Source organism: Cydia fagiglandana, chromosome 13 (genome assembly GCF_963556715.1).
Source record: "Cydia fagiglandana chromosome 13, ilCydFagi1.1, whole genome shotgun sequence".
Classification (NCBI taxonomy): Eukaryota; Metazoa; Arthropoda; class Insecta; order Lepidoptera; family Tortricidae; genus Cydia; species Cydia fagiglandana.
In genome coordinates, this window is record NC_085944.1 from 5642989 (window position 1) to 5662166 (window position 19178).

General features: G+C 36.7%; 2 protein-coding genes across 4 annotated transcripts in view; one reads left to right on the forward strand and one right to left on the reverse strand.

Annotated features, from left to right (window-relative positions):
- Nucleotides 1–479: 479 nt before the first annotated feature.
- Nucleotides 480–4455, reverse strand: LOC134670064 (mitochondrial import receptor subunit TOM22 homolog). 2 transcript variants are annotated; one of them, XM_063527735.1, is made up of 5 exons: nt 4342–4455; nt 2678–2725; nt 2389–2486; nt 1393–1534; nt 480–983 (listed from the first exon to the last, which is right to left on the reverse strand). In XM_063527735.1, exons 1-5 carry the CDS (start codon nt 4414–4416, stop codon nt 918–920), a joined length of 429 nt encoding a protein of 142 aa, XP_063383805.1. In that variant the 5' UTR covers nt 4417–4455; the 3' UTR covers nt 480–917. The 2 variants fall into 2 exon arrangements, with proteins under 2 accessions (XP_063383805.1, XP_063383804.1); XM_063527734.1 differs by lacking the exon at nt 4342–4455 and adding an exon at nt 2811–3079.
- Nucleotides 4456–5175: 720 nt separating this feature from the next.
- The window catches only part of LOC134670092 (inositol hexakisphosphate kinase 2), an 86472-nt gene continuing 72469 nt past the window's right edge, over nt 5176–19178 (forward strand). For both annotated transcript variants that reach the window (XM_063527777.1, XM_063527778.1), the window contains exon 1: nt 5176–5343. The gene's annotated coding sequence lies outside the window, so the exon portion shown is untranslated. The remainder of the gene's footprint in view (nt 5344–19178) is intronic.

Sequence of the window (19178 nt, forward strand, 5' to 3'; positions counted from 1 at the left end):
CTATATTATTGATCTATATCATAGAGGTATCTATGCTTGGGATCAAAACTTATTAAAAAAATAAAATGATTCATTTATATTAGAAGAAATGTTAATGTTACTTATTACACAATGATACTACGACTATCCGGTTTCAAATTATTACAAAATCTCCTAATATAAGCGCATTAGTGCCTTTGTGTGGGTTTCTAGCCATTAGCACAGAATAAATAATAGTACTAGGTACAGAAGACTCACTCTCGTAACAAAACGCGTCTGTCACGATCAGCACAGATATGGCCGCTAGGTGGCGACAGCGCCACGCGCGGCTTATGGCAAACCCCAAAAGTCGAACGAATGTACTTTTAGCTACCAGTAGCAAAGCGACGAAATCGCGGAGTGAGCCACGCCTGCCATTAGTTAGGCCTGATTCGCTTTTTAACGCGCGTTGTAAAAGCGCTCGTGTAATAAGGTCAGCTAATTAAGTGAAGAAAAATATATTTCCTTGAACAATATTTTATTTCTATAAGTATTGTTAACAAAACATTATCTACAAATGACTGAAAAAATCATATCACTACATCAATGTACCTAAATATATTAGATTTTATAGGAAATAGGGTACTCCATTAAACCAAAAACCTCTATGTAGAACATTACTATACTTAGTGCAATAACTGCATTTTGATTCACTTTATATGGGTAAATGCATAATTCGTTTCGAATTGCGAAAATGACTGAAATGTTGAAAAAATAAATACAATGTTTATATAGTTTAAGTCAAATCAAAAGAAATTATTGAAATTTACATAAAGGATTCCTATTTACTCTATTTATAACTAACAACCTAACATTAAAGGATTCAGGGTGACATTTTGACATTATGGATAGAACAATATAATATGACTGAATATTGTTTAGCTTGATTCAAGTATGGTTTATCGCGGCATCGGTGGCATATTTGGCATAGGCCCTGATAAGGCAGTATTGGTTCCCAGTAACACCTGTAAAACAAATAAAACAGATAAGTAATGAAATTTTTTAAAGAGAGAAACAACTAGAGGTTGCAGGTTCAAACCCCGTCTCATACCAATGAGTTTTTTGGAACTTATGTACAAAATATCAATTGATATTTACTAGTCGCCTTTTGGTGAAGAAAAACATGGTGAAGAAACCAACCAATCCCAATAGGACCTAGTTTCCCCTCTGGGTTGGAAGGTCAGATGGCACTCACTTTCATAAAATCTAGTTCCTATGTCAATTCTTGGGATTAGTTGTCATGAGGACCCCACACTCTCTTGGGATGTGACAAAAATGCCAGGATAACGTGAGGAAGAAGTGGCGGCATGGTGACAACTAGGGAATGTACCTATGACTAGCTAAATCTAGGACTATATTTTATGCAAGACTCACTTGTTTCTGTTGAGACTTTTGCATCTCCTCTACTTGAGCTCTCTCCACTTCAAAAATGACGGGTGCAAATAGTATTACAGACGAGCTGGCAACAATCCACACCAGTGAACGGGACCAACCATAGAATGCTTTAGCTCCGGACCTGGGCAATAAAGATTTACAATACATTAACAAATTATGAAATATGAAGATGACATAAAAGTAATGTTCTTTTATATTATTTACCACTGAGTGGCATATTATGCCACAGTATATTTATGATAATATAGGATACCTATATGTAATTCATAATTGGTTTTATTTGCATTAGATAGTACATGCAGGTTCATACAGGTTTACACATTAAGTAGGAATCAACTACCCCATGCCAGGCGTGGCTCACTCTGCGATTTCGTTGCTTTGCTACGGGTAGCTAAAAGTACATCTGTTCCACCCCAATTTTGGGGAAAGCCAAAAGCCGCGCGTGGCGCTGTCGCCACCTAGCGGCCATATCTGTGCTGATCGTTTTGTTAGAGAGTGAGTCTTCTGTACCTAGTACTATTATTATTCTGTGCCCATACTCGTACTTCATATGAAATTCAATGAGAGTGCAGACATATTTCCATACACATTATTAACTCAAGATATTTGAAGAAATTTGAACTTAAAATAAAATTACATAAAGTTCAAATTTCTTAAATTTTTTCTCGCCATTTATCAACTTCTTCCCATGTATGGATTTATAGTTTTGTCATGGTAATTTATAGTATTTATTGCTTGACTCTTGTTATGTCTTTATGGCAAATTAGTTTCATTGACTAAGAAAGATCCAGAAGTAATTCTTCCAATGCAACAAGTGGACAATTAACAATTAATAAAACACTCAGCTTAGCCAGGGACGGACAGACATGGTGAAACTATATTATATTCCTGATTGATTATGGAACTCTAAAGTTATTCATATTATGAATTGGGTAGTTGAAATTAAATACAGTTAAAATCTTATGAATTACTTACAATGTCTTGGTAGTTAAGGTGTATGTCCCATTTCTGACATATTGTGGAAACATTTCAGTCAGTCCCCATAGTCGTTCAGATAGGGTCTCATCTGGTTCCTAGAAAAAAAAAACAATTTGACTTTTTATTTAAATTACACAATAACTTTTAATCCATCAACATAACCTTATGAAAAATGCTATTGAGATAACCTACATACTGGAAACATGACAACATGATGAATTACCAATTATAAGGGTTTTAAAGTAATATAAATAAGTAGATATAGACCAAATAAATATATACTCACATCATCATATTCCTTCAATGCCCCTCCTAATTCTGGCGAAGATCCTAGCTGCAACGAGAAAGTAAACGAACATTAAAGAGTTTGCACACGCTAATTGCCCGATTAGAAATTACGTTTTTTCGTCACCACATACCACGGGCAGGCTGAAATTATCTTCAGGCTTACGCTCAGGGGTATCATCTTTACTCGCTGTCAGAGACTCCATACCGCTATCACTCTGCTCCAGTTCATCGGTCAATTCCATAAGCATGTTATGGATTTATTTCAGAATGAAATAATCGATTGAAATGATCCAGTGGAAGCTGTACACGGACTTTAGGACGGGAATTATATATATTTTACTATTTTTCCCAGACAAAACCCTCGTGTTGCTACTCTACTTTTGGGTTTGCGTCATAGACAAGATAAATAATTGAGTGAATGTATATTGATGAATGAATTAATTTTATTGTATAAACCCACTATAAACCATGTAGTACAAGCCGTAACAGACTACCACACTGCATCGTGATCTCTCGCTCTAACTTATAGCTGCATCCTTAACGCACGTACGGCAGCCACCTTACTCGACCGTATTCGTGCACTAAGGTCGCGGTGCGGTAGTCTATTACAGCTATAATAACCATGGTATAACCGCGACAGATAAATAAAATATTTTTCTCAAAAATGGACGTCAAAGTCGACTTTGCCGTGTAAAAAATAGGTCGCGAAGCGCGGAGTTTATGGTCAGTCAAAAACATTGCAGTCTCGATTTTAAGTAGCTAACACACTATCGCACCGCACCAAGGTCATTTAGGGACGTACCCATAAGTAAGAGGGAGAAAGAGATATCGCTTTCTTCCTCTTACTTATGGGTGCTTCCCTCAATGACCTTGGTGCGGTGCGATAGTGTGTTAGCTACTTTAGGACTGCAATGTTGCATACAAATTCCATTATTTGTCGAGTTCCAAACTTTTTAAAAGTTGAAATGGCCATATCAAATGAAGGCACAGGCCCATTAAACAGCCAAACAGATGATCAGTACCGCGACTATTTAGCTGTCTCAAATAGGTTGGCGTATTTTCGGCAGAAAAATACACTTCTATTTTTTTATTAAAAAAAATAAAAAGGCGGCAAGGGCTTTGTTCTGTGAAAATATATACGTAAGAATGTTGCTTTTGTAAAATATTTCTATGATATTTATATTTCTTGCACCATTTTTGAGAAAAGCACTATATATGACTCGGCTGGAAGTCTACTTGCTGGCTTCGGATTCAATTAAACGGACTCCCAAGGTCGTCCGTTTAAAACGAATCCTCAGCCTGCAAGTAGCTACTTCCGAGCCTCGACAATAATGTACTATTAACCTAAACCGCAATTTTTTCTAATTAATGTTGCAGTCCCTCATAATGCTGGCTTAGGAGCCAGAGAAGCATTACTTCTTTCCAATTGTATACTATACTTATAAGAAGGAGTGACGATCTATCGTAAAATTACTTCTCAAGGTGTCGACTACCTATCTTTCAATATCAATACGCGCTGGCGTTGGCAACGAGTAGGAATGAACACAAGAATGCACACAAACACCCTTGAATCGTGAATTCGTATACTTGAATAAATGGCCAAAATAAAAGATAGAATCTAATAATGTACAAGTTATATGTAACAGGAACCTTAACACTTACCGTTGCTAATTGTTTTGATTTTTGCGCTAAACATATCGTGGGAGAGCTACAGGCACAAGGACGCTCGATAGACATATTTTGAAATTTAATTAGTCATTTTAATACTTTCTAAAATAGCAGGATTCAATCAAATTTCACTTATATTACGTAGACAGATTCTTTTTTCAAATGTGTTTGACAACTTTGACAAAAAAAAGGTTGAGGTTAAAACATGTAGGCGCGAAGGGTCATCGTCCCATAGAAAATTTGAATTTCGCGCTTTTTTCTACTGACAAACTCGTTTGACCGGCTATAGTATAAATATTCATAAACATTTCTGTTAATTTTAGCCTATGTCACAGAAGAAATAATAGTAGGTCAAAGATACCAATAATTCCATAATCCTTACTAAATTTACGGTGGGGAATAAATACGGAAACCGAATGAAAATTCCGAACGTGTGCGGCCAAGTTTAAGTAGCTAACACACTATCGCACCGCACGAAGGTCATTGAGGGACGCACCCATAAGTAAGAGGGAGAAAGAGATATCACTTTTCGATACCCATAAGTAAGAGGGAGAAAGAGATATCGCTTTCTCCCTCTTACTTATGGGTGCGTCCCACAATGACCTTGGTGCGGTGCGATAGTGTGTTAGCTACTTAAAAATGGGTCAAATCTACTCTTTACTCTTTTTATCTATATTGTCTATGAATGATCGAGTAAAAAAAAAGGCTCCTGTCTAAAAAGGATCACAAATTTGTACTTATTTCCTGAGTATTAACTTGATTAAAATTTAAAATCCTTATATGAAATCAATTTATAATTCTGTACAATTCGTTTATGAAGTAAAAATTTATAGCGAAACGTCATCCGTGTGTTGAAAGAAAAATCCACCGTGAAGTTCTCCGTGTTACTTGTCATTGCTTGTCATTCATATCATTGGTGTATGATAAGATAAAATTTTGAATGTTAAAAACTTTCTCAGCTGTTTGGAGTTTACCTTGAAGCCTACGTCAAATAAGGTAAGCTTTTTATTTTTTGGATTGCTCTTGAAGTTAGACGTATAGGCGCAAAAGAACACGAGGGTTGCTACTTTCGTTAAGGGTTTGTTCTTTGGAGGACCATGAAGTGAAAATTTGCTAGTTTTACGAAATTTACTACAAACAACACGTTATTTCAATCAGATCACGCTACGTTATTTATTTTAATCAGATCAGATTTAATATTTTAGTGAAAACTATCACATGGTGCTGTGTACTTTTAAAACTAAGGCATAAATTGGTTAGTTTAGCTAAAAGCTCATACGTACGTACTCGACATTTAGGTATTATTACAAAAGTAATGCTTCCATTCCAATGAAAGAAAAGGTTTTACTTAAGGGGATACCGTGCCCTAATGACCTCCGATCTGAATCACTTAGTTTTCTAATGTTTTTTGTTGCTTATCATATTAATAACAACGGCTAAGCAATATAGTATTCCATATTTTCCTTTAAAGTTTATTGTTCTCGAGATATCTAATAAATAATAATAAATATTATAGGACATTTGTACACAGATTGACTAAGCCTACTTAGACTAAGCTTAGTTTAAAATTAAAACATTTTTGGAGACACCAAAGATGAACCGAAATATGTAGATTTCGTATATGTTAGATAGCACAGCAATCGAGTAATTAAAAAAATATTTTTTTAGACAGTTAAAAAAAAATAAAAAACAGTATTGTTTTCTTTCAAAATCCGGTAGACAAAAATGGAGATAAAAGATTTAAGAACTGATGGTTGTTTGCTTTATAATTCTATCTGTAGAGCAAAAGTAGGAGATGCCTTGGGTAGCCCCTTTTTACACTTATAAATACCAATAAGACTGAAGAAGTCTGAATTGTGAGAGCAGTCTAGCCCTAAACCAAGTAAAGATTGTTATATTTTTCTAACTCTGGTATTTGGAAACAATACATTATAAATTAATATCTATTGATACAATTTTGTAAAACTTGTAACAGTTGAATGAAAATTATTATTGTAGATCAGATGAAGACGAGGTTCCTCCATAGGCTTCTGTACCTCTGTCTCATGCCTTCAATTTTGCCCGTTATTATGACTCTCGCCAGGCTTTGGGGAGTGACATCAGATTGAGAGGTGTCCAATGTATACATATAAGCATCTTGTATTTTAATGTAATAAATAATTGTAAGTATCACTGTAAAAATATAAGTATTTACAGTACAGAGCAAAAATTATAACTATAGACTTTAGAAGTACTTATATGGCAAAATGACCTTAAATATGCTCCTGGATTGTTACCAGAATTTACCTTAACATTTGTACTGCTTCTTTTTCCTTAATATGGCAAATGAAAGTAACATAATCACACTATGACCGAAACCACAAAATAAATTGTTGCTATTACATATAACACAAACTATTAATAGCATAAAAACATGGTTTACGTAGATGATTTGCTAAATGATTTAAAATAGGTACTTATCTCAACTAGCTCTACAATTTGTTAAAGCTAAGAATATATGTAACCAAAATAACTCATCCCGTTGCCGCTGTGGGGTTTAATTATAATCATCTGCAATGCCAAACATACTGGCTAGATTTCTTTGGAACAAACACAATTATTATTTTATTATACACTGGTTGTGTCGGTGCTCTACTCATGTTAGATTTGATCTGTGCTGCTTGCCCACATTTCCTGGAGTGGATTTTCCCAAATAAGGACTTCCCAGGACTTAAGGCCCCCCCACATCTAGCGTCTTTCGAGCGTCGGCGTCTGTCGGCGTCTGGTCAGCGCTATGGAAAATGACGTCGCTGCGCAGTTGCGTCGAAGCTGCGTCGACGTTGCGTCCAGCAGCGGCCATAGAATTGTAGACGCCGACGCTCGAAAGACGCCAGATGTGGGGGGGCCCTAAGCTGTCTGCATGCCCAATTTTTACTTAATGATGTTATGTAAATATCATTCGATAGCGTGACGAGCGTTGTCGTTTGCGTTATGTCTATTTTTGTAGGGGATTTTGAATTGAACAGCACGCCAAGCGAGACGTTTTGGAAACTCAAAATCCCATACAAAATGACAATTGACAACTTAACGCAAACGCGTACGTCACCTCACGCTATCGCATGAAATTTACACTAGGGGTATAGATGTATTTCTAATACTAAAAGGGAGACTGTTCAAAATGGATCAGTCCAATATCTAATTTTATCTAAAAAGAAATTCGTCTCCTCTTGTTAAACTTATTCACAATAATATCTTGCGAAATGAGGCGCGCAAAAATGTTAAGAGTACACGATCTTATGTGCAGAGCAAGGCCTGTTCACTTCCTAAGAAAGTTATGTCCCCAAATAATTGCGCATGTGTGCGCCTGAAGCTTCTATGTGTGCGTTGGCCTCCGAGAAAAAGTTGCGAGTAATAAAAATAAAAACATTTTTCTACAGCAACATTGCTCCCAACTCTGATTTAAATTATCACGAATTTTATACATAATTAATCATAAAACGGGACTTAAAACGCTTAAAACTTAATTACACGCGATTAAGTTTTATAATGAATATTTGCTTCCAACTGTCTTTATCAATGTTCATAAAATATATGGAGGGTAGGTACGTCTACCCACCATAATAAAAAAATATATTTGTCAATGACTCTGTCCAACTGCTGTGGTTAAAGTTCATAACGAACATTTTATTTATTAAATCTTTAAATAATAAATACAACGTAGCGGTACAACCACTTAACCCTTTGACCGCCGTTGTCCGGTATAGAAGACAACGATAGAACGATACGCTGGCGCCGTCGTCTTGTATACAAGACTCAAATTCAACCACTGAGTTAATGTGAAAATAATAAAAATTGCAATTTCATTTACACTCGTGTTCATATTTAAGGTCTTTGTTTTTTCATTTATTTGCTTTTTAAGCCGCTATATAAATCCCTTCTTTTATAATAAGGCATTTAAAAAAATTGCTCCAATTTTCAACATTTTTCATGTTCCTCGTCGCCGTTGTCTTGTATAAAAGACAGCTAGGGATGGGAATGTTAACTCGATATGGGAATTTTTAAAGTAAATATAAAGTCAGAAATATGATTTTATCTAAGTATTTGAACACTTGTTAATCGCCAATTTTTTTCAACGAATAGTAGGTAACTACTTACTAGAATACGTAGAACGAAAGTCAGATAGGCATAACTATATTTAAAGTTCAGGTAGCTTCTTTAGCTCTATAAAGTAGAGTCAGACAAGTAAATTTGCCATTGTAGATTGTGGACTATTTAATTGCAGAAGAGATAAATAAAAAAAATAATTGATGTTATTTTATAGCTTAGTGGGAAGGGATACACCGCAGCGACCGCTTCGCACAAGTGTGGTACAGGGACATACCTGTTTATCAGACTTTACTTTTATTGTTATAACATTGAAGTTAATGTGTAATTTTTTTGTAACAAGTCGTTGAACGTTTTTTTGATAAGAGTTTACCTATAGATTAATGTAAACCAAACTGAAATTATAATGATAGATTCTAATTCCGGAATAATATCTTCACTCATTAAAAATTCAACCCACGTGTAATTTTCACTAAAACAGTTCCGGTATATTGACTTTATCGACACATGATGCGCAGCTTTAACGTTACGCCAATAAAGTTTACGTACCGACAAGCGCTTACGCCGTTGACCTAGAGACTATTATTACTTGATCCGCGCGGAAACAGTCCTTGTCGGTCTGCATTGCGGGCAGTCCATGGGCGCCGTTGTCTTGTATAAAAGACTTCTCGTACAGCCTAGTGCGGCGATATCACGTCTTGAATCGACATTGTTTAGTGGTTGTTTTTTATGTTAAATCCCTATATTTTAAACATTTTCGGGTGTAAAACATATGTTTAATTTTGGCAATTTGGAATGAAATTAAAACAGGATAAGAACAAAGCTAAATTAAAAAGATTTTTACCATAATATTGTAAATATCGATATCACTATTTGCAATCCCTAAACTTTTTATTAGTTGTTTACTTAAAATTTGCTCTGGCGTGTGAGTGAGCGTCTTTGCGGACTAGGTCCGGCGGCCAAAAGGTTAAGACTGTAAGTCTGTACCTACATAGATTACAGCAATGCACATAGAAAATGTGCTAAATGCGGAGCAACGGCTGTTGAAGCAGCTAGAGTGAAATTTATACAGCTTTAGTGGGTTCAGAAGGAACCGAGTCATAACGCATCTGGAAAGCGTATTAATTAACCGTGAAGAAATGTATGAATACAAGTTAGAAATCTGTGTAAAATGCCGTGTGTAAAGTGTAGTGTATCTGTGTGTAAAGTGTAATAGGTAGGCATGCCTAATGTTATTTGTATAATACTGAAAACTTTGTGAATGCGCTTTATTAATGTCTATTTTTATTAAGTTTTCAGGGTTTAATATTCAGTGTATATTTCTATATGTAAAACATAATACAATGTTATAAACATAAATATGCCTTTTATTTAAATCAATAGTCATACCACAAACAAGGGGTAATATTTGCATCTTTCATATATTTCGTGATATGAAGATAACAAATATGTTTATCAACATAATTACTATATACCTATAATACCAATACCCGCCAGGCTAAACCGGTTGTTAACTTTAGTTCCATTGGTACACATCGAGGGCGCCAGTAGTATAAACGTATAAACGGTTGGGGACATTTTTTTGTATGGAGTTACCGTTCTTCTCCTAGTGAGTATTATATTCTTTGGTGCAGAGGCATGGAAATGTTATTCGTACCACTCTTGTATAAAATATTATAATAATACTCGTAGCAAGACACCTGTTCTCTGCTACAAACCTTATATTCTCTTATAAATCATAATATTGTGGAAAAACGTCATCATATGCTCGATATGTTTAAGTATTTATTATTTATTGCGAAAGAGTTAAACTGGGTTATACACACACAGAAAACAACGGTAGTTAACGTATTCACTGTCAAAGTTTTCGTAGCGCTACGCTCGTAGCCTATCCCAGCGTTTTCCCGCTTTGTTGAGGAAAGCGACTACGAACCGATTCTCGGCACTCAATGTGTTAATGGTGCCTACTTTCTGGATTTTGTGGTTGAGACTAGAGATGCAACGGATAGTTGTTTGGCCGGATACCGGATACCGGATATCCGGCCTGGACACTGGCCGAATATCCGGTATCCGGCCGCCGGATATTCGGCCGGCGGAGCTATACCTACATTTCGGTTTTTCAGGGGCGCATTCTGCAGGTTTGACTTGTTTCCTAGTAAACGTTCCCGCAGACTCATTTCTAGGTTCGAAATGAGTGCGCGTGCAAGTCAGTGGAATGATTAAATTGTTTTAAAATAATAAACAAAGTACGATTATGACCGTGTCTGTTTCTTAAATCCAATTTGTTTACTCCGAAATCAAGCAATGTTACTATCCGGTATCCGGCCGGATAACAGGTCACTATCCGGTATCCGGCCGGATAGTAAAATAATGGCCGGATAGGCCGGATACCGGATAGTAACCGGATATCCGGTGCATCTCTAGTTGAGACTAGAGAGAGAGAGCCTAAAATCGGCACTGACATAGTTCTGGGTTTTGGGCATAGGCACTAAAACTGTGTCTATTTGTTTCACCAACGTCTTTAACTTTTGGGTACCTAACACACCACTACCCACTTTGTACGTCTCGCCGGTGGACGCAGATCTTAACTTATTTCTCTTTTTTTTTGGTAAAAAAGCAACGAATTATAAACTAAACCTGTGTATGACCTCTATTTGTTAACTGTTTTGTTGTAGTATCTTGATGTCACGTTTTATACCACGTACGGAAAAATAAAATTCAAAGAGCTGAGTTTAGAGCCCACAAATCCCAGATGGTGTATGTTTATTTACGATCGCAATTCTGCGTAGATTTATAAATATACAATTTGTAGAACTAACTCGCTCGCGCTATTGTTTTTCTCTAATAGATATTGTTTCTTCATCGACGACGACGACCAGCCTCCAAATCTGGGATTATAAAATGTAAATTGAATGAATACTTATATAGGTACTTACCTTACTATACAGTTACAGTTATACAGTTTCTGAGAAGATGAACTGTGACATACGGATATGAAATTATTATTGTCAAGCACCCCCCCCCCCCCACGTCACCGATATGAGCTTGAGCGTCAGGAAAATATTCGCAAATCAGGAATATTGTCAGGAATTTGGATCTGGTAACTCTAGGCCTCCGTAAGTTGGTATTTGGTAGTAGCAATACTATTAATTCCCTATCGTAGATTTCTACTTTCTTACCCATATTTTCCCTTGAAATTACATTATAGATTACAGTTTCCTTTAAACTTAAAGCCGTTTTTGTTGCTCTTTTCCGTTATGTTTTAAATAGATTGAACTTTCCTTCCATAACCAAGCGTGGTGGTGGATATTGATTGTTTAGAATGTCGATACCTACACTTGCTACAAACCTAGTCTTCATTTTACTTTCGCTTGCTAAACGGTAAACAAAGTCAAACCTGTCATTTCCACTACAGATTAGCGGTGTAGTGGAATGGAAAAGATATCCAAGACTTCTTTTTGCTATTTTTAACCACCCTTCCCTAATACCGGCCCGGAGTAGGTATCCGCGATGCGTAGTGTCGCCATAAGCTTTAGCTTAAGTGCACCTCTTGTAGAAAAACAACCTGAAACGCCAAATGTGTCGCTTAACTTCAATCTCAGGTAAATCCATTCGACCCTCTCAACAAAGGTCTACCCTATTACCTTTAATTAATAAGTAACAAAATCGCATAATCTCATATGGATTTACCCTATAGTTCGTTTTTTTAGCATTAGAAATAAGGTAAACAATCTTGATGTGTCTTTTAATTGAAAAACACGTTTTAAAAATAAGTTACGGCAAATATGTAACAATTATGAATCTAATACGATCATTTATATTATTATATTCTGCGTTCATAAGTAATAGTTTTTGATTTTTAAAAAGCGTTTTTCAATTAAAAGACATGTCAAGATCGCTTACCTTCTTGCAAGTAGGTACTTTCTAATGCTAAAAAAACGAACTATAGTTTGAAGTTAAGCGACTCAAATGGAAATACACTCATCCTTATTGTATCGAAATTTGGATACTAAGTGACCTGTTCGATTTGGATACTGACTAACCCATTTTTGTTACCCTCTAGTTAGAGGGCCCCCAAGCAACAACTTGCGTACTGTATTATTTATCCCGACCCGGGTATGTCCTTAAACCACGTCCATGACCACCGGTGGAAGGGCAGCAGCGTCCCTCAAATTCGGTGTATTCGACTGTGATCGCCAACCCGCCTGCCAAGCGTGGCGATTATGGCATTCACCCCCCAAAAAAGGGGGAGGCCTATGTTCAGCAGTGGACGTCTTATGGCTGAGATGATGATGATGATGATGATGATGATGATGATTATTATTATTTATCCAACATGTCTAAAAACAAAGCTGTTGTACAGGTCGATAACACACGATAATGTTTTGATAATACACAAATAACCTACATAACAATAATGTTATTGTTATTAAAGAATTTTAGGTGCTCGCACTTGGGTCATGACTGTCATGAGCTTTGTAAATAAAAAGATATTAAGTAATCTGCTGACTCTTGAACGGCAAAAGTATTCTAATCAAACAAATTTATATCTTTAAAACTCTTAGTACCAAGACTATACACAAAGGCTAACCTAACAAGATAGGTTAAGTAGGTGAAAGATATACGTCAGCCCCTTTCAAAAAAGCTCATACCTAACTTGCATTTCGCCGGTTTTATAAATATAAGTTACTTGATTTGGTAAGATGGACTAGTTTGTAAATTACAAATTACCTCCCGCAAGAAATTTTTTTTGGTTTGTTGGTTTTCTTTGTGGAAGGCATAATTAACTCATAAAGTAGACGTAAACTGTAGAGACATATAATCTTAGAAATATTAATGGCACACAGACATTATACATATACAATGCACCTTGATATTTTATAATAGTTTCCTACATATACACATTTACATACATATAATCCCTTTAATTAAGTACATGTATTCAACCTTCGCCGTTAACGACACTAATCTAATTCTGATGATCACGATCAACGTAATTGAAGCCGTTAATTGCTCCACACGCTGAGACCGTTAAAGTTGAGCCGTGTCGGTCCTGCAAGGGTTGGGAGGCTCTTCGATAATCGAAGTTTCGTATACTTCCTTCTCTATCACTTGCGAACTCGAGCGATAGAGAGGGAGAGAGTCGAAACTAAACCAAAACCCATTATTTAGCTTAATCAAAACCAAAATATTTGCTAATCCGCGAAAAGAAACATCGCTTTTCGACGTTCGTGGTTATAGCTCTGAAGGCGTATTAATCAAACCAAATAAAAAAAACCATTTGTTGTTTAATCATTAGTATCTAAATATACAGAAAGGTTGCTAATTACCAGATATTTAGTAAATTCAGTATAGCTTGCCTGTCCGGCTATTTGTTAATGTTTGTAACTTTGATTATTAAGTAAAAGGTGACCATATCATTTATACCTAGCAGATCTAGGTATAGCTGTCTGTCTATAAGCAAGACCATAGTTCCTAGGATTTAAGACGAAACAGGAGCTGAGTTTTAAATATTTTAGGTAAATATACCCGTCTCGCGAACGGAAGCGGCTCTTAAAACTAGTGCGATAAGGACAAGGCGAAAAATCCTGCGTAAAAATGTCAAAAATCGAGGTTTCGTACTCCTCTGTTTCCTCCTCCAAAACTTAACCAATCGTAACCAAATTTGGAAATCTAAATGATTATGAAATTATCTGTGTCGGACCGTTTTGCTTTTTTGTCTAATTGATATCAGTTTTGAATACCACGCCTCTCATTGCGGCATAGTCAATTAGGCCATTTTGGCCATTTTTGAAGGGCTCTAGCGCCTTAAAAAACAAAAATATCAAAAAAAGCAAAACGGTCTGACGCAGATATTGACAATATTAATCTGTGTTGAAAAAATCGTTGCTCTAGCTTCAAAAACCACGGAGGAAAATGGGGAGTACGTTTGTATGGAGGAATGACCACTCCTGTTGGCTCTTAAGTTTCATGACTTGTTCCCTACGCATAATTTAGACCTGTGAAGTAGGTCTCCAGTTTAAAACGCAAGGTTGCATCTTAACATTAGCACCTAATGCACCGTTCACTATTGCAAAAGTATAGACTAGATGCAGTATGGGCTTACGTAAAGTGCACTATTGCTCTTACTCAGTCAAGAACTCTAGATACCTACTTATATTAATAATGCCCTTTCAATAACTCTATTCTAGAGTCCGTCCAATCTAACTTTAATACTGACTTTGACAGAACAAAGTGTGAAAGATTATACACGTTTATTTTCATAGAAATTTGACATTTCCACACTTTGTTATTGCAATGTCCGTGCAGAGTTAGCTTGGATTGGACTTTGGCCCGACTTTATCATCAAAAAACCTTTTCTTGGAATATATTCCATGATGACGTACCATTCCTATACCTACTGGTATACAGATAAGTAAAAACTTGATGGATACTTGTTAGCTTTTTCTTCGTATTGCGTTGAATCACGCGATCTAGGTCTTTTTAAAGCATAAGTGAATCATCATATACTGATCTCTTGAGCTTCATAGTAGATTCTCGCTTTCCATCTGGTAAATTAAATAATATACCCTTGTGAGAATAAGGTCAATTGTCTACTGGTCCGTTTGTAATAATAATATTAATAATCCTTTAAGAACGTTCATTCAAACCTTACGTCAGCTCAGCACCTACATATTAACTCCATCGCATAAACAGCACTTGTAAGAATGCCTAGGCATTTCATTAAATTATCTACGTGCCTTACGCAACTTCCGCGTGCTGAATAACGTTTGTTGGCTTTGTTTACGCTCCTTTGTCAGACAGAAAGGTTAAGGGTTCCTTTGTTACTATGACAACTAACCCTGTCGATGCAGACGTTCATTTTATTCATTTGATAGTGTTCATATTTGAGTCTAAAACATTAACAATGTCAAACTTTGAGATGCTGACTACGAAAAATCCATTACTGTGCGGTTTCGTGCCACTAACTTGAAGAATCTGTGGAATATAGTGCAGAAAGAATAAAGAATACGTAAATAGAAAAGACTGACAACCCCCACCCACCCCCGTACAACGCCGCGAGAATCGTTATTGTTATAGCTGCAACTGTCTACTGCTATTTATAATATCAGAACGCAAAATGGGAGGTTGTCTTGAATTTACTAGTGTCTGGTCAAACGTATAGTTAATAGAGTAGTCGGCACTGAATTTTACTTGTCTTGAGTTAAAAAGCGACAGCATGCAATTTAACAGAACCAGCAGCATGCAGATTGACGCGCTCATAAATCGTGCAAGTCTCGACAACCGAGCGATATTCCGGAGCAACTTAATTCACATAGATCGATATAACGTTCATCTTCCTTACAGGGCCTGAAATAACCCGCTTTACTGGTCCACTTTGACAAATCCGGCTTGGCATATCGCGGCAGTGTGAGGGTTAACGTTTGAATAAGATTTCATTGCTTCCTGCTTGTCAATTTGAAGGTCTACGATTCGAAGTGCAGTAATATTCTCATTGAGACGTGTCCCCGTCCCCTCCTTGCATTATTGGTGCAAGAGGTTGCTTAACATACCTTTCAATTGCTCAATATCGAACTGGTTTTGATTGACTGCGCGGGGAATTACACGAAAGTGTGAGCGATAAGGGGATTTTATTGTTTTCACGAGCATTGCTGTGACTTCTATGTTAAAATATAGGACCTATGTATTCCAAAACAGCGGTGGCAGTTGTCTAACAGTCGCTTAAGAGCCACTTGCACCATCCCACTAACCCGGGGTTAAGAGGTTAAACCGTTAACTCAGTGTCAAATGTATTGGTAACCACGGTAACTCCAGGTTAACCGGTGTTAGTGGAATAGTGCAAGTAGCGCTAAGAGTATTAGGCACAAGTGGCACAACTTTCGAATCGATACAAATTATCGAATCCTGGATAGTAGGTAGCCTATTCGTTTCAAGAAACTGGTGGACAAAGGTCTCCCTCAAAGAGGTTTACAACGACCGTTCTGCAGTCGTCCTCATCCGGAGTTCCCCGCGGTCTTGATTCCCTTTCTCACGGTGTCTAAATACTATGCTTATACCACTTAACTGTAGATGTTTCTGGGGGAACTTCTTAATTTATAATTTAATCTCACAGTAAACCTCCGAGAAGAACTTGCGTCTGCCCTTTACCTAACTTTGAGGACCCAAACTAGTTAGAAACTAGGACGAGCGCAAACTAGGAAAAGTCGTGCTTAAGTGGTTCAAATTAACTTCCCGGGTGCTCTTTATTGATTTACAGTTAGTGTTCGCCTTGTATTTTGCATAAACTTTACATTAGACATGTTTACTACTTTTCAATAGATTTTATTACTACGGAATGTAAACGTGTCATATAGTCGTTTTATCATTCAATGAGAACTTCCTCTTGCATTTGTTAGGTAACAGGTCGATGGTATATGTATAGTCACTGTCAATGTAGCTGTAAGAATAAAAACACCATACATATAGTATCAATCAAATTTAGAAAGTTCTAGGAGAGTACTTAGGCCACATTTAGGATAATAAGTGCACACTGAAGAGTTCATTTTGTACTACATACGAGTACTTATGTTTGGAGCGATTTGCAAGTTCCAAATCTGAAAACATGATTAATTTTACTGTTTCGCCTTCGCCTTGTGTCTCTGTCCTTCAATTTTCGATTCGGTATGCAAATTTGTCAGATGCTAAGAATCATTAGTCGCATTGATAAAACGTCGTCGTATCTTTTCTTCGCCGGAAAATATACAAGTCTTTCTTCTTGGAACCATTTTCAGAGCTCTCATGTTCGCGATTCTGTAAGCGGCTTAAAAATCCGAGGCGCCGTAAAACCTCAGCTGTACATAGTGTCATTATACCTACTATAGTGTCACTTGAACTTGACATCACGTCTGTACCTACATTATATTATCAGTCGCCGAGGACGTGAACGCTGCACCAGTGCTTAGCTGTTGAGACCAGCCGACCTAGCCAAGGTTACAATCGCTATCGCTTCGACAACGAAAAGCATTATGTCTCTCTATCACTCTTCCATATTAGTGTGACAGTGACAGTTGCGTTTCGATCGCTACGGAGCGTAAGCGATTGGCATCTTGGCTACGCGGCCTGATCTGCTTTATCGTATCCACTTTTTACCGGTGCTTATTGCTTTGACAAATCTGGGGTGGACAACTATCAAAACCAATGAACCATAATATTGTTAAGATAACACTGAGAATGCAGTAATTTGTTTAAAAAAAATGGTTTAAACTCTTTGAGGGCAATAAACATACATTGTTTATTCGTACTCGAAAAGTCAATGACATTTTGTTTTTACTGTGTGCTAGTCCATAATTTGAACTCTAAATCATCCTTACCCATACTATTCCTCCTGAAGCGATGTGCTTGACAAGTGTTGTGAACGTTGTGGAGGTTACACAGTCAATGAAATATTTTACGACTATTTGCTATCACAAATTGATCGTTTGCCGACAAGAAAGTCATATAAGCGCCTTTCTAATACTTCTTTCAGAGATTGCAATCTTAATGTACGCGCCAAAAAGATCGCAAACAGTTTGCTCTGGCAAATATTTGCGAGATAAAACAGCAATCCTGTTGATGGACGTCAAAGCAAATTATTTTTAAGCACAACTGTATCGCCCTGGTGCCAATTTTATTATGTTTTGTTTATTTTTATCCTCCTATATTTAAATAAGGATCGAAGACAGTATTTATATACCTTATAAATAATATAATTATCATCGCCATGCTATATTATAGTCAAAGACTTGACAAGTGTAAGGTAAATGCAATTTCCTTCAACTCTCGTAAGGCGCAGCGCCAAGAAATGCATTCCTGCGACTAGTGTATGACTGTGACATTATATTGAATCATTTCTCTTTGATAATGCCGAGTTGAGCAATCTAGGTCAGCCGATTCTCCAGAGATTCCAGCATTTCCAGCAATTTGGTAGCAATTCCATTTCAAATTCGTTGAAGGTTAAATTTTTGTCATTATAGTCGATATGAGTCAACTTGTTGTCCCAATCTTTCGGACGCTTTCCTTTGAATTTTCGCCTACTCGTCCATATTTTGGCGAGTAATCAAGAAATGTATCCATGAATTTTCAAGATGGAATTCGGATGCATAGATTTATGCAAGAAATAATTACTGAGCAATTATGGGGTTATCGTGTGCAATTAAAAGGCACGCCATGGCCTGATCCCGTGCTTTCCTCTCACTAATCACGCTGACATGACATGCGCCGTCTTTCCTAAGTTATTAGTTTTTTTTAATGTTTGAAGGTTGTTGATAGGGTAAATTTATTGCTTGCTAAAGACAGGTACGTAATCGTAAGCGTATGACGAAATGTAAAGTTTAATCGATTTATTTTCTACTGGTTGTTTGGTCGTCCTTTATACTGATTGAACGCTTACTTGTGCTCGCCATGCGACTGATTTTACACTGCCAAGTATTTGATATTCCAGTTCCAGATCCATCAGCTCTGAATTATTCATACACTATCGACCAGTTTAGTTGGCGTCTGATCTGATTGAACGATCTCGAAATATGTGATGAGTTTATTTATCAACCAATTCTCGGATGAAATTGGCGTCCTATTGGCCACTATTGGGCTATTATCGTGCTGTTGCTTCTGTAAATACGGCATACGTAGACAGGCAAATGACATTGATGACAGATAATATGTAATGAAAGATTTGGCCTTGGATTTCGACGATTATCTTGTGAAGTTTATTACCAGTTTTGATTTGATAT

Coding starts and splice junctions, on each gene's coding strand:
- LOC134670064 (XM_063527734.1), bottom strand. CDS start 2,927: ATGCTTATGGAATTGACCGATGAACTGGAGCAGAGTGATAGCGGTATG. Junction 2,726..2,810: donor ATAATTTCAGCCTGCCCGTG/GTATGTGGTGAC, acceptor TTCTCGTTGCAG/CTAGGATCTTCGCCAGAATT. Junction 984..1,392: donor AAAAGTCTCAACAGAAACAA/GTGAGTCTTGCA, acceptor TTTGTTTTACAG/GTGTTACTGGGAACCAATAC.